Raw genomic sequence first — 14025 nt, 5'->3', positions numbered from 1 at the left:
CATTTCTTTGTCTGTGCCATTGTTAGGTGCCTCCTCATTACAACTAGGGAGCACCCATAGGTGTTTCCCACTACAGTTCAGGACACTGGACACCCTTGTCTCTATCTGAAATCCTCTTCTGTCTCTAGAGCCCCCTAGCCTGTGATCCTAGACTTTCTGGGCTTCCCCGCTCTGATGATGCCTCAGAGTCCTCCCCGGTGCTCTTAACAGCCTCTGGTAGGACTGGCAAGGTTCCTGCTAGAGTCTGTGTCATGTGTTTTTGTGGTTTGCCTGGGGTGTGGTTTGGAAGGCAGCCACACAATGAGGTGCCCTCCTCTCACATCCCATGACTTAGCTTGTACAGCATTTTCTATGGAACATTTATTAGCAGATTCTGTCGTAGCTGCTTGCTGCTATCACCTGCTCAGAGAGGTTTCCCAGAACCAGGATCAAGTAAGCTCCCAGAACTTTTCCTATCCACAGCACTTGTGCCTGTGGTCACTCATTGTGTCCCCAGAACCAGGCAGGCCAGGCAGCAGGAGGCACAGTGGTGGACGGCTGACTATGTCTTTGCAGGGTCAGTTGCTCCTGGCTGGCTTCCTAGGCAGAGGAGTTCTGGCTTCAGTTGAGGGAATGCAGGCACTGTGCTATACATGACAGAGCCCTGGGGTCCCAGGTCAGGATCTTTGGGGATGCAAGCACTGTGTTCTGCATCAAAGAACTTTTGGGGGTCTCAGGACAGGGTCCTTGGAGACACAGGCTGTACAATATGCATGACAGAGTTCTTAAGTATCCCAGGATGGGGTCCTGAGGAATGAAAGCATGTGCTGTGCATGAAGTGCTCTTGTGTGACCCGAAGCCTGTTGGAGCTTCTCAGTCCTGGTCCACCGACTCCCTTGGAGACTGCCGTGCCTGATTCTGCCATACTTTTTCATCACTTTGAAAATACAAGTGTCTGTTGGGGTCCCATGAACTGCTGTCTCCTTGTGTTTCAGCTTCCTGTGCTGTCCTTCCCACATGGATGGATGTGCACCTTCACATTTTGTGTTCCTCTGACCTATGTCTCTCAGAGCTTTCCATGTCCCATCCCACATAGCCTGGGTAGAGGGGCATTTCCCCGGGTGCAGATGAGACCAAGGCCTGGGCCCAGGGGAAGGTCTGCCCAGATAGCATGCTGGCAGGTTTCCCTTTGAGCCTATGCAGAGGTACAGCTCTGTGTCGCATCTGCAAGGGAAGTCCCCAGGCTACAGCTGAGCCTTTGATGCATGAGGAGGGGACTTCCTGTGCCACCTGGTACAGTGCAGAGGCCATTGCTGGGGCCAGTGTCTGTGTTTCCTCTTCCAGCATGACCTCGCTTAGGACCTTCTCAGGCCTCCTTATTCCAAGAAGGTACAGTTGTCTTTTTTCCCCTTTTTGGCAAAGCCATTTTTACTATTTTTATTTAACTGAGATTATTAATGACTGAAGAGATAGCAACAGGACCACCATACTTTTCCTCAGATATTTTAAAACACTGCATGACTGAGTCAGCAACCAGCCCTGAAGATGGAGCCTGTGACTTAGCTGAGTCCCAACTGACCCTGTGGCTCAGAGAAAATATCCCCATGCCCTTCATGCACCTGTGGGTAATTAGTTATATCAGGAAGAACACTCCTGCTTCAGCCTTCTGGTTGCTGAAACAGTCTTGGCTGTTGGAATTCAGTCAGTCAGTATCTCTCTATAGCCTTGGGTGTTGAATGAAAACCCAGTCACATCTCAGCAGCACCAGGGCTCCACTGCCCAGAGCATGTGCTGGAGCTGGGACCCCACATGAAAGGCTCTTAGGAGAGCTCATACCAACCCAGGGCCACCAAGGCTGTGGACAGAGATGCAAGGACTGTAGAACACTGTATGGCGCAGTGCAAGCCAGCTGAAGGGGTCTGCACTGCCCTAGACACCTGAGCAGAAAATAGGGGATCCTCTGAGTCTGGGATGGGTTCTTCCTCCAGCCCATCTGGCAGAGCCTTTTCATGCTGCAGTCTTGTCCCCAGCCCTGCTATCCTCTGCTTAAGCTGATGACAGCTGTGAGACACATCTTTTGTGTCTGTCCTATCCTCCAACCTCATTAGCTGCCCACCCTGCTAGCTGCTGCAGGGCAGTGCCTGGATGTTTTCTTGCAGAGAAGTGCTAATTAGCAGGGCCCTGAAGCTACTGGGGAGCTTTGCAGATAGCATCTTGCAACATTAGCACTTGGCAAATACTCTTCTTTTTTTCTAGTTGTTTAAGAACAGAATAGGAAAGCACCAATCCAAGTGATATATCCTAAAGGTGCTATTTTGTGAGACCTGGCCACTCAGACATGCAGAGTGGTCATTAGTTAATGGCCCTGACTTTCTAGAGTGTGCCTCTCACCTCCCTTGGCTCCACGCCCATGTTCTCCTGCATGCCTGTTCTAACCCCAGCCACATTCATCCTGGTAAGGAAGTCTGGCACTCTCAGGGGAGGTTACCTTGAAAGATTATTGTAAGAGGTAATGAGACTGGAGGAGATTTTGTGTGTGTGTGTGCTGGAGGTGCCTAGTGTCTTTCCTGGAGAGGACAGTGAAGTGCAGTTTGTTGGAAAGTATTGAGCCTAACCCATTTTGTTCCTGCCTTTCATGCCCAACAAGGCACCCTCTTCCCATGTGCTTTCTTTCCTGTTCTTTTCTGATATGTATAGCAGTGGCTTCCAGGCTGCTATATCTTGTCTAGCTCAGAGGAAGGCATGAAGGTCACAGGTCCCTCCTGTACCAAAGGAAAGGGCTGCTTAGCCAGTGCTGTTTCCTCCCACTTGGCCAACTGCTCCATATCTGGGGTGGCTTGAACTATGGAGAAGAACAAAGATCGGACTTCAGTTGCAGCTCTTATCTGGCCTGTGAAGTGCTGGGGTTGCAGTTGGAGCTATTCTCTAAGTAAAGGATAAGTGACACCCCTATGAGCAGCCACCAGGAGCCACACTTCATGGGGACTTTCACACTGTTTATGGCGCACCTCCCTGACTTTATTGAGATTGCCCAATATGCAGGTGTTCTGTGAGTCCCGCAGCTCATGGTACCCCAAACCTCAAAGATGCCACATCTTGCCAAGCCCGGCCACAGGGCAGCTCTGACTCACCCTCTACCTCCGCACAACCTTACATGCGGTTTCAGTTGGCTCTGATAGCTGGTCATTTCCTGTGCTCTCTGGAACCACTTGCTCTGTGGAATATCCCAGATGTCCCTGAAGTTTCCTGGTGATGTGTTTTATGTACACTTCACCAGGTTTCAAAGGTTCTTGTGTTTTAGACTCCAAATCTTCAGTCTTTACTCAAAGAAAAAAATAAGTTGGCCAGGCACAGTGGTACACACCTGTAATCCCAGCAACTTGGGAGGCTGAGGCAGGAGGATCACAAGTTCAAAGCCAGCCTCAGCAACTTAGCAAGGCTCTAGGCAACTCAGTGAGACCCTGTCTCTAAATAAAATATAAAAATGGGGCTGGAGATACGGCTCAATGGTTAAGTGCTTTGGGTTCAATCCCTGGTACCAAAAAAGAAAAATTGATCACTCTTGGATAAATGACCTTTCTTTAGAGATAGTTACAGAATTAGTCCCTGAGTATCTCATGAGTATGATACCAAACAGTGGTCTTGGGTGGGGCGCTCAGCTCAGCAGAGGTGTGGGGATGGATACTTGTAACGTGCTTGGACACGCGCCACCAGGCCAAAGTGCTGGGGCAGTCTTCAGTGTTCCTCTGTAAGGCTCTGAATGTTTGTGTGTGGTTTGTGTCTTCCGAAAGATGTCACCACTGACCTCAGCTTTCCATTCCAGCACCCAGGCTGAGGGGCTGTACCACACAGCGGGAGCTGCCTGCAGGAGGCCAGGAAGGCGGGCAACTGCAGCTGCAGAGGGATCAGCCACTTCTCTCTGAGAGGGAAACCCAGGAGTTGACACAGGTAAAGGCTCCCCAAGTGTCCTGTTAGGCTGGTGGCATTTCTGTCCTCCCTGCAGACTCTTCTTCTCTCTCCTGCCTGAAGACAGGGTCTCTGTTCATTTGCTGCTTCTGGGGCCCACTGTTTGTATGTTCCCTTAGTGTTCTCAATCCGTGCGCCTCGTGGCATGTAGATTTGCACACCATGCCAGCCTGCTCCTATGCAGACAGTTGGCCTGGCAGCTCTCCACCACTGTGTGTATGAGTGTGTATTGCGTGTGAATCATGCATATGTGCATAGTGTATGTGTGCCGGGCTTGTACATGTGTGTGCACCCTATCGTGTTTGTACAGACACTGTGCACATGTGTGTGCTAGGCATATACTGCACTGTACACATGTATGGTCCATGCACTCCGGCTTACTCAGGTTTTGTACTTAGCATTGGGTTCTGAAGAAGGCTTACCACTTTTCTCCAGAAATTGAAATTTGAATATTTGATGTAAATACCTTTTAACCTGTCTTCCTACAGTTTTGCTGGACAATGTAATGGCTTTTTCTTTCTCTGATAGTTTTAGTAGTAGTACCTTGTTGTCATATCACTGAAATATTTATTTTAATATGTATCTTTAAAAGATAAGAGCTGTTAAAAGATAACCATGATACCATTCATATCTTTAAAAATGAATGGAGTTCCTCTGTATCACGACTGCTGAGTTGCTATCATGTGTCTCAGTCCTCCCGTGACAGTGCATGTCACTTGTGTGCCCAGACCAGGGCCTCTACCTACCTCAGCACTTGGGGGGTGCAGTATATCTCATGGGGGTGTCCACTTCCATTAGGAGTTAACCTGTGCTTCAAAACAAATTCTCATTTTATTTGTCCACATAGGCACAAACTTTTTTGAGTTCAGCTTTTTCCTCTGTGATGCAAGGGAGAAAAGCATTCATCCTTTTAAAAAAAAAAAAAACAGAATTTTTTAATAACTTTTCATTTATTTTTTATGTGGTGCTGAGGATGGAGCCCAGTGCCTCACATGTTGTAGACAAGTGCTGTGCCGCTGAGCCCCAGCCCAGCATTTATTTTTGTTATGGGATACATGTCTTATCACTTTTTCCTCCTGGTCTAACTTGGGTCATTTTCAGACATGGCACTCAGACACGCTGTTGCTAGTTGTAACTAGTCCACTCAGCAGGCCACCCCACTGGTCACACTGACAGCTGAACTTACTGGGTAAAGGTCAGATTTGTGTGTTTTGAGAAACTAGTGTGTCAAGGCCTGTGCACCCAAGTTTCCCCCATCATTCTCCTGAGAGCTTATAACAGCATGCGAGCTTTGGGTGGTTAGGGTCTGAGGGTGCTCCCATGCCTACCCCGTTATGGTGTTGTGTCCCACAGTTGTGTTCAGGTTGAAGTAGACTATACTTTGGATGAAAAGAACAGATTTACCTATTAATTCTGATGGTGGCCATGTAGTTTGAGAGGACCCTTCCTGTTTACAAATGTCCCATCTACCAACCTGTCCCATGGACCCCAAAGCAGAGGATGGGATAGGACATATCAGGATGAGCGTGCAGAGGGCTGAGGGCAAGGTGGGGCTCCTAGTGACTGAGCTGGGAACAGTAGAACCCTGTGTCAGAGCTCTTGTTCAGGGCACAAGGTCAGAGATGGAGGGAGAGGGTCAGTGGTCCTGTGGCCTGGCAGGGAGGGCTCAGATGGAGCTGCAGAAGCAGGGAGGAGGCTGATGAAGGCTGTGTGCTGGTCAGGAGGAAGGCCTGGTATCATGTGAGATGGTCTTTTGGAGGTGAAACAGATGTTTCAGATTTAGAGAGGAATTCTTAGCTGTGTAGTTGGAGCTCATGCATAAGTAGGAATGAGTTAAGTTTTTGGGGTAAACAAAAATGCAGGAAACCATCCTCCATCCAGCTGTGGTTGTGGTTGCAGATGCCATTAAGGCATTACATGGAGACGTGTCCGGAGATTTAAATTGCAGTTAGGGGTACTGTGGGGAGGTGGCCAGGATTCCACAGGGACGGGAATGGGCTTTGTGGGTACCCAGACTGCAGGCCCCTGAGGTCTATAGCCATCATCTGTCACGTCACTGTGGCCAGGAAGGATGAGCCCAGGAGGCCAGAGGGCAGCCAATCCCATGGTGGGCTTGGCAGAGCCCCTCGACTAGCCGCAGAGTCTGTGCCCCCTCAGAACTGCTCCTGTGCTGGGTTGACAGGATCTGCAGAGGCCACATCATTGATGCAGGGTTTGGAAGTGGTAAAACAAAACGTGGCTCTTGGCTGTCCCCAAAGCAGGGCATTTCAGATTCACAAGAGGTTGCTTCATGTCCGTTTCTCTGTCCTGTCCTATCCTGTGTCTGGAGTGTCTTCATTCCACCTCCTGTTTCACTGGGAAGCAGCAGTGGAAATGGAGAGGGTGAAATCCATGGGGTGCAAGAGCAGCAGGGTGTGTTGAAGGGTTGCATCAGAAGATGGAGGCCCTTATGTGTAGCACCCTACATGTCACTGTGATAAGAAAGCACAGGGGCCCCTCAGAGGTGGGGGCACAGGAAGTATCTGGTCATGTCTGAACTCTCATCCTATGTGAGGACACTTTATCTGTCTGCTGTATGTGATATTATCACAGTAAACACAAGACACAAAAAAGAAAAGCAGCTTGATTTACTCAATCTCACAACAAAAAAAAAGTCTTGTGATTTCAGTGAAGAGCAAAGACAGCTGGTGGGTAGGGTTGTGAGGAGGAGAATGTGTGGCTCTGCCAGGCTCGTGCAGGCCCCTGGGCAGCTCCAGACCTGGGAGGACACAGTGTTCCTGTCGTGGTGTTTGCACCTGTGGAAACCCTCTGCATTCTCAGCCCAGCCCCACGTAGGCTTGCCTTAGTAGTTTACTGGAGTTTTCTGGGGTTTTCTACACTGACTGTGGACGATCTTAAGAAATTCGTGTGCTTCTGTCTTTGCGTTTTCTTTCCTTTCAAAAAATTATGGAACACATTTAATCATCTTTAGTACCTACCTACCTACTGTGCCTAGTGTCCTGGCTTTAAACCTGCCTCAGTCCTTCTGTGTACACTCCCCATTGGAGAAACATCACTCAGCTTTTCCTGTATACTTTGTCTGTGTTAGATGATCATAGTCGATGGTGTCCCTGAGCCTGAGGTAAACGTAAAGACCAGTGAGCTACGATCCTGGCTTCCATGCACTCACTGTCTGCATAGAGAAGACAGCCAGTTTCTCTGCATGACTGTCAGTGTAGGCTGCAAAGGAGCCAGTATGTGTCCTGGAAGAAGTCGCACTGCCTCAGGCAGGACAGCCAGGCTGACCTCCAGGGGAGCGGGCTCTGCTCTGCAAGCGTTAGGGTGGAGGAGATGCAGAGTATGTGCTGGCACACTGCAGGGTTTGCCTCCTCTCCTCGGCTTCCTCACACTGCCGCAGCTTTGCTCTGAAGACTTTCCAGACCATCCATTCTTTCCCTCATTACAGGGCATAGCCAGACATCGGCTTTGGGGGTGAGAAGGACAGTTAATGTCGTTCTTATAGACAGCTTTGATTTCAATCCAGATGATAGTTGCTGAACTCAGCTACATATCTCAGTCACGAGTTGAGCATCCCTAATCCAGAAATCTGAAGTGATCCCAAATCCAAATCCTTTAGAGCACCAATATGATGACGCCACAGGTAGAAAATTCCATACCTGACCTCACAGGATGGGTCACAATCCAAATGCAGGTACACTAAAAACATTAATAAGATCACCTTCAGGGGCTGGGGATGTGGCTCAAGCGGTAGCGCGCTCGCCTCGCATGCGTGCGGCCCGGGTTCGATCCTCAGCACCACATACCAACAAAGATGTTGTGTCCGCCGAGAACTAAAAAATAAATATTAAAAATTCTCTCTCTCTCTCTCTCTCTCTCTCTCTCTCTCTCTCTCTCTCTCTCTCTCCTCTCTCACTCTCTCTTTAAAAAAAAAAAAAAGATCACCTTCAGGTTCAGTGTATAAGGTATGCATGAAACAGAAACAAATTTTACATTTGGATTTGGGTCCCATCCCCAAGATGTCTCATTATAATGTCTATTCAATTATTCTAAAATTAAAAATGCTTCTGGTCCTGTGCAGGGGAGGACCTACATGCACTTTAATTGTTAAGTGCTCCTGACAACATGGCCTATGACTTCTCTGAATGGCTTTCAAGAATGGCTATTGGTCTGTTATAGCATGTGTCATTGCTTCATTTTGCTATATAACTTTGGATAGCTACATTTTGCTTATCCATTCATTTGTTGATGGACAGTTGGATTGTTTCCAACTTTTGGTTACTGTGAATAGTGCTATGTGAATATTCACATATAAGGAGCAATTAGGTCCTGACTTCCAGCTCTCCTGGGTGTGGAAGTGAGATCCCTGGCTCACATGGTAACTCTAGGCTTAGCTTTTTGGTGAACCACCGTACTTCACAACAGCTGCAACACTTTGCCTTGCTAACAGCAGTATATGAGAATTCCAGTTTTGTACATCCTCACCAACACTTACTTTAATTAAAAAAAAAAAAAGCCATCCTTGTAGGTATAAAATGGTATCTCATTGTGGTTTGCTTGTTTGTTTGATTCTTGTTTGGAGCACTGTGGATTGAACCCAGAGGTGCTCTATCACTGAGCCACGTCCCCAGCTGTTTTCATTTTATTTTGAGACGGAGTCTTTCCAAGTTGCAGAGTCTGGCCTGGAACTTGTGATCCTCTTGCCTCAGCCTCCTGAGGTGTGTGCCGTCGCCACTCCCAGCACTATTCTATTAAAGTTTTAGTTTATAAAGGGTGCAGATAGGAGCAGCCAAATGAAGAGACACAGTGAGGTTCCAGGGGATCCCAAGTGTGGAGCCTCTGTGCCGTCTCCCATGGAGCCAGCACATCACCCTCCAGTCACATCAGTGTGGCACCAACCAAGACGCTCCATTGGGCTTCTAGGTCCAGAATCTTTACTGGGACTTCATTGTGGGGCATCATTGATTGAATCATCAGTTCCATGCCTGAACTGAATCCCTAGCCCCCATCCTTTCCAGGAGATAGGACTGGGATCAGGTGGCCCACAGCCCCTATCTCCAGTCACCTGGCTGGTCTTTCCAGCTCTTCCTGTGTTTATGTCATTGCGTTTGCATAAACTCAGGTTTGGTCCCAATACTCTGGATAACAGTCCCATTGCTAGGAAAATTTCAAAGATTTAGTTTTGTCCCCAGGAACCAGGGACAAAGGCCAATAAAATTCTTTATAATAGAACAAGTACACAAAAGTTTTTAATTCTGGTGAAATGTAGTTTATCTTTTTTTTCCCCCTTTTGTTGTTTGTCCTCCCCAGTATGAAGTCTTCCAACCCAAGAACAGAGAATGTCTTCTCACTTGTTTCCTTCTCCAGCTTCTTTCAACAGTGCTTGTCTTTTGCTGTGTACAAACCTTTCACCTTCTTGGGTAAACTTTGCTGTTTTATTCTTTTGAATGCCATTATGAATGCAGTTATTTTCTCAACTTCTTTCTTTGATTGTTGCTGCTGTATGAAGACTGATGGCCGTTGTGCTGGTTCTCAGCTGCGCTAGGTTGGTGTCTGTTCTGGCTGCTGTTTGTGGGATCTGGGGCTTTCTGCAGGTAGGTAGTCATCTGCCCAGAGATGGCTGTGCTGCCGCCTTTCTGATATGGTTGCCTTTTTCCTTTTTTGTCCTACCGCTCTGGCTTCTGGGGTGGGGGCACCACATTGCAATGGTGGACACAGGCCTCGGCTATCTCTTGGTCCTGTTCTTGGGGGAGAGCTTGCAGCCATATTAGCTCTGTGCTTCTCACAAACACCCTTTCCCGTGTTGGAGAGGTGCCCTCTATTCCTGCTTTCTAAGCATTTGTATCGGGAGGGGATTGGGGACTTTGGTGATGCTTCTCTGTCAATTCAGACCATTTGTGACTTTTCTCCTCAATCTCTTGATATGGTATGTCACACTGTCTTCTCATGTTGAGCCCCCTGCCCTCCAGCTTAGTCCCACATGGATTTGGTTTGCTTAGTATGTTGTATTTTTGTTTTTAATCATGTCAAAAAAAAATTAGAAATTTCCTTCCACTGGTAGTTTTAAGAGTGTGTTGTTTAATTGCTACCTATTTGCAAATGTTCTGGATTTCCATGTTTCTAGTCCATTGTGTTCAGAGAAGGTTCTGTTGTTTAGTCTTGGTGAATTCGTGGAGACTCCTCTCCGGCCGTGTGGCATAACTGGAGAGTGTTGGTGTGCACTGAAGCAGGTGTGCTGCTTGTGTACTGACAGAGGTTTTTGGCCTGTCTTCCACAGCTCCTAGAGTCCTGGGAGTCTCTGAAGTGATGTGTCTTGTCTGCTGCTGAGCCTGCTGCTGACTGGCAGCCCAGGCAGCTTCAGGATGGGGCTGGTCCCTGAAAGACCAAGGCAGGGTCAGCCTCCAGGGAAGAGAGAGGGGCTGCGGGCTGAGTGGACCACCAGTGGCCAGTGATTTAATCTGTCACGCCCATGGAAAGAAACCTCTATAAATCCCCAAAAGCACAGGGTTCTGAGAGCCTGGTGGCTGGACCTGCGGAGGTTCCTGGAGCTTGGAAGGCATGAAGGCCTCTTCCCCTACCTCACTGATGTGTCTCTTCATCTGCATCTTCTGTAAATTTTTTTTTTGAGACCAGATATTGCTATGTTGTCCAGGCTGGCCTTGAACTTGCAGTCCTCTGCCTCAGCCTCCAAAATCTGGGATTACAGGCTTACTGTTTTGGGGTGGAATATTCTGTATACGTCTCTTAGATCCAGTGGGTTTATAGTGTTGTTCAGGTCCTGTTTCCTTATTGATCTTCTGTCTAGATGATCTATTCATTATTGACATCTTTTTCATTAACTTTTAAAATATATGTAGCAGGTATGATTCAGTCTTTGGTTTAGGCTGGGAACCAGGCCTTGGGTTTTTGATGCCATTGAATCATATTAAATGAGAAAGCGAAGTTGAGGTGGCTGCTGGCTGTGGGCCCTAGCAGCACATGTCTGTCTGTCTGTTCCATTTGCAGCAGGAGGGCAGGAGGACTGAGATGGGGCAAGGGATTGTTAGCTGACTCTCAGCCATTCACTCCTTGTCCTAGCACTTGGCTTCGGTATCATCTCATCACAGGACAGAGTCATTCCTAGGGTGTTGGTAAGAATAAAGGTGACGCTGTACCTTTCTATGCCTGTGTGTCACTGAGCCTCTGGTCACTGTGAAGATTCCCTGTTTAATATGACTTCTGAGTATGCACTTCCTCGTGTGAGATGAGCATCGGTGACGCTCCATGCAGATGCAGCATGTGTTTCATTTAGCGAGAACTGTTTTAGTCAGGTTTGGTTTGGTTTGATTTGGTTTGGTTTATTTGTTTGTTTGCCACTGTAACCAAAAGATCTGACAAGAACAATGAGAGAGGGAAAATTTTATTGGGGTTCATGGTTTCAGAAGTCTCAGTCTATAGACAGCCAACTCCATTCCTTCAGAGCCGCAGTGAGGCAGAACATTATGGTGGAAGGATGTGGTGGAGGAAAATGGCTCAGGACATGGTACCAGGAAGGAAAGAGAGAGAGAGAGAGAGCCCTGTTCAAGGACAAAATATACACCCCAAAGACATGTCCCCAGGGGCCACCTCCTCCAGCCACAACCTACCTGCCTACAGTTACAGGTTAACCTCTATCAGAGGATTAATGCACCAGTGAGGCTAAGGCTCTCATAACCTGTCATTTCACCTCTGAACCGTCTTGTGTTGTCTCATACATGAGCTTTTGGGGAACACCTCACATCTAAACCATAACTTATTGCTCTTTATGGGATTATGGCCTGGTAGCAGGGAGTTGCATGGATAGATGGTGTGACCCAGGCCATCCCCTGGTCCCTTACTATATAACAGCACCATTTCTCTATCCAGGCCTCAAGTGAGAATGCTTTCACTGGCTGCCAGCCCCCAGATGTATCTTGAGATCCATGGATCCCTGAAGACCTGAGCTCAGCTGCTCTGCTGTCTCCAAGTCCCCTCAGAAATGGCACAGGGATACTAGCCATTGCAGTATGGGGGTATACTGGGACAGGGGAACCCTCTCACCCATCCTCCTTCCAGCCCCAGGCCACTTGAGGACTCTCAGGAATATAGCCACTGGGATGAGGGTTTGGGGTGTCCTGTGAGTGCTGCCTGTGATGGATCACAGCAGAGCATGTTCCTGAAGCCCCCTGGGCCTTGCTACAGGACTGCCAGCTTTCCCTCCTTGTCTTTTCCACAGCATCTAATAACTACTGAGAGGTACAGACAGCTTGATTTGTCCCTCTCTGTTCTTCAATGGGCGCAAGAAAATTCAGTTTCTAGGTGAGTCAGAGTAATAACAGTTCAGGGCAGACAGCCTCACTAATACTCACTCCCTGTAGGCTGTTAATATTCACACAGTTGTACCCTGAATCCTAGGGCTGTATGATGGGGTGGAGCGGAACATCTTTCAAATTCTATGCAGAGACAACAACTAATACATCACTGTGTGTTTGGGAGTGTAGGGTGGGTCTTCCTGAGCCCTATATGCTATGACAGCACAGCCACCCATGGTTAGGGCCCAGGCTCCATTCCTGGTGGGGCACGGGCCTTGCCCCTTGCTGGTGCATGCATGCACACGAATCTCTTTTGGTAAGTACCCATGGCTATCAGTAAGCCATGTTTCCATAATTTATTTCCTATATGAATAAATGGAAATGGCAAGGCTGAGCTCTTTATGGCAAGGCTGAGCTCTTTCCGTATTTGCTCCTGCAGTGCACTGGTGTGCCATTGCTCATCCTGGACACTGTGGGTAGATCTCATCCTGAGTTCAAGGAACTGTGAGCATGTAAAGTGGCCAGTGTATACTACAGTAGACTGTAGGCTCTTGGGCCAGAGCATTGTCAGGGACCCCAGGGGCTGACAAGGCCAGGAGAGCCAAGTCTTCCTTGAGGGTCATTCATGGAGTGTCAGTAGCTTTTGTGCTACCCTGAAGGGCCATAGCTCTTAACTCTTTGTCTGCTTCCTTCCCTGAGTTTATTTGTTCAGGTTGTGTTTTCACTTCCTGTCTGGTTCCTGCCTGAGTCACTCAGGTCATTCATTACCCTTCCCTGCCACAGATACTAAGGGAACCCAGTGCCTTCAGTGGACAGCCATGCTCACTGCCCATCGTTACACACACACACACACACACACACACACACACGCCCCAAGCAGAAGAGCCCTTGACATTCCTTTGTTTTTTTTTTTTTTTCCCCAAAATGGTTCCCCTGACACTCATGCATGGTTTTCTGTCTTGCCTGTGCTATGTGAGCTATATGTTTATTTCTCCCCAAAATTAAAGCACTTCCAATCAGCTAATTTCTGAGTAGGTAAAGCTGCCTGGTTACTTTGTTTGTGTAGCAGGGATTTGGGGACGTGTTTGTTTGGAGCCTGGTCTTTGACTCACAACCAGAGAGGGCTCATCGGAGAGGCCCCTGGTTATTTCAGCGGCTGGCAACATTAACATGGATGACTAGACAGCTTGTCATCCTGAGCCACAGAGGGAACAACTGTTTTTAAGGTTTGGCCAGACTTCATGAGCTCCATTCTTTCCATCCTGTTATATGGAATGCACACGATGCTGTTTAATTACTTCAGTCCCTCTCTTAAAGGAAAAAGGCTACCAATATTCCAGAGGTTCTAATGCTTTGAAGGTTAACTTGGTAATTTTCTTTGTCTGCATACGTAGTAACTATAAAGATCTCTTTTGAATTTGCAATATTTAATTATTTTCCAAGTGCATTTTTTGGCAGACAGGGCAAGGGTCTTAACAGGCCATTTGGAATGAGTTCTATTATTTAGGCTTAAAATTCAGTGAGACTTTTTTCCAAGTCAAAAGTTGAATGAAACTACTCTGTATTTCATGATTTATGTAATAAAATGCCCAAAATTTTACAGGTGGTCAGCAGGTTTTGGCCCTTGGTGAATTATAGGTGCATATATTACTTTGCTTATTAGGCAAAGACCAAGGAATATATATATATTCTTACCTTTGCCACAGTTTCACTGTGCATAGGAACAAGGCAGTTGATTCCTTTCAGAAAGATGGAGATGGAAGTCTAACGTGGA

General features: G+C 47.6%; 1 protein-coding gene across 11 annotated transcripts in view; it reads left to right on the top strand.

The window, feature by feature from the left end:
- The window catches only part of SNAP47 (synaptosome associated protein 47), a 102954-nt gene that overhangs the window by 41885 nt on the left and 47044 nt on the right, over positions 1 to 14025 (top strand). For all 11 annotated transcript variants that reach the window (XR_014021021.1, XM_081285732.1, XM_081285737.1 and 8 more), the window contains one exon: positions 3803 to 3927. Coding sequence is in view for 10 of the 11 variants with exons in the window: in XM_081285732.1 (XP_081141858.1) it covers positions 3803 to 3927 (125 nt within the window). In the remaining variant the exon portion in view is untranslated. The remainder of the gene's footprint in view (positions 1 to 3802; positions 3928 to 14025) is intronic.

Source organism: Spermophilus citellus (assembly GCF_964194105.1).
Source record: "Spermophilus citellus genome assembly, chromosome: 1".
Taxonomy (NCBI): Eukaryota; Metazoa; Chordata; class Mammalia; order Rodentia; family Sciuridae; genus Spermophilus; species Spermophilus citellus.
This window is presented reverse-complemented; position numbering and strand designations above follow the sequence as displayed.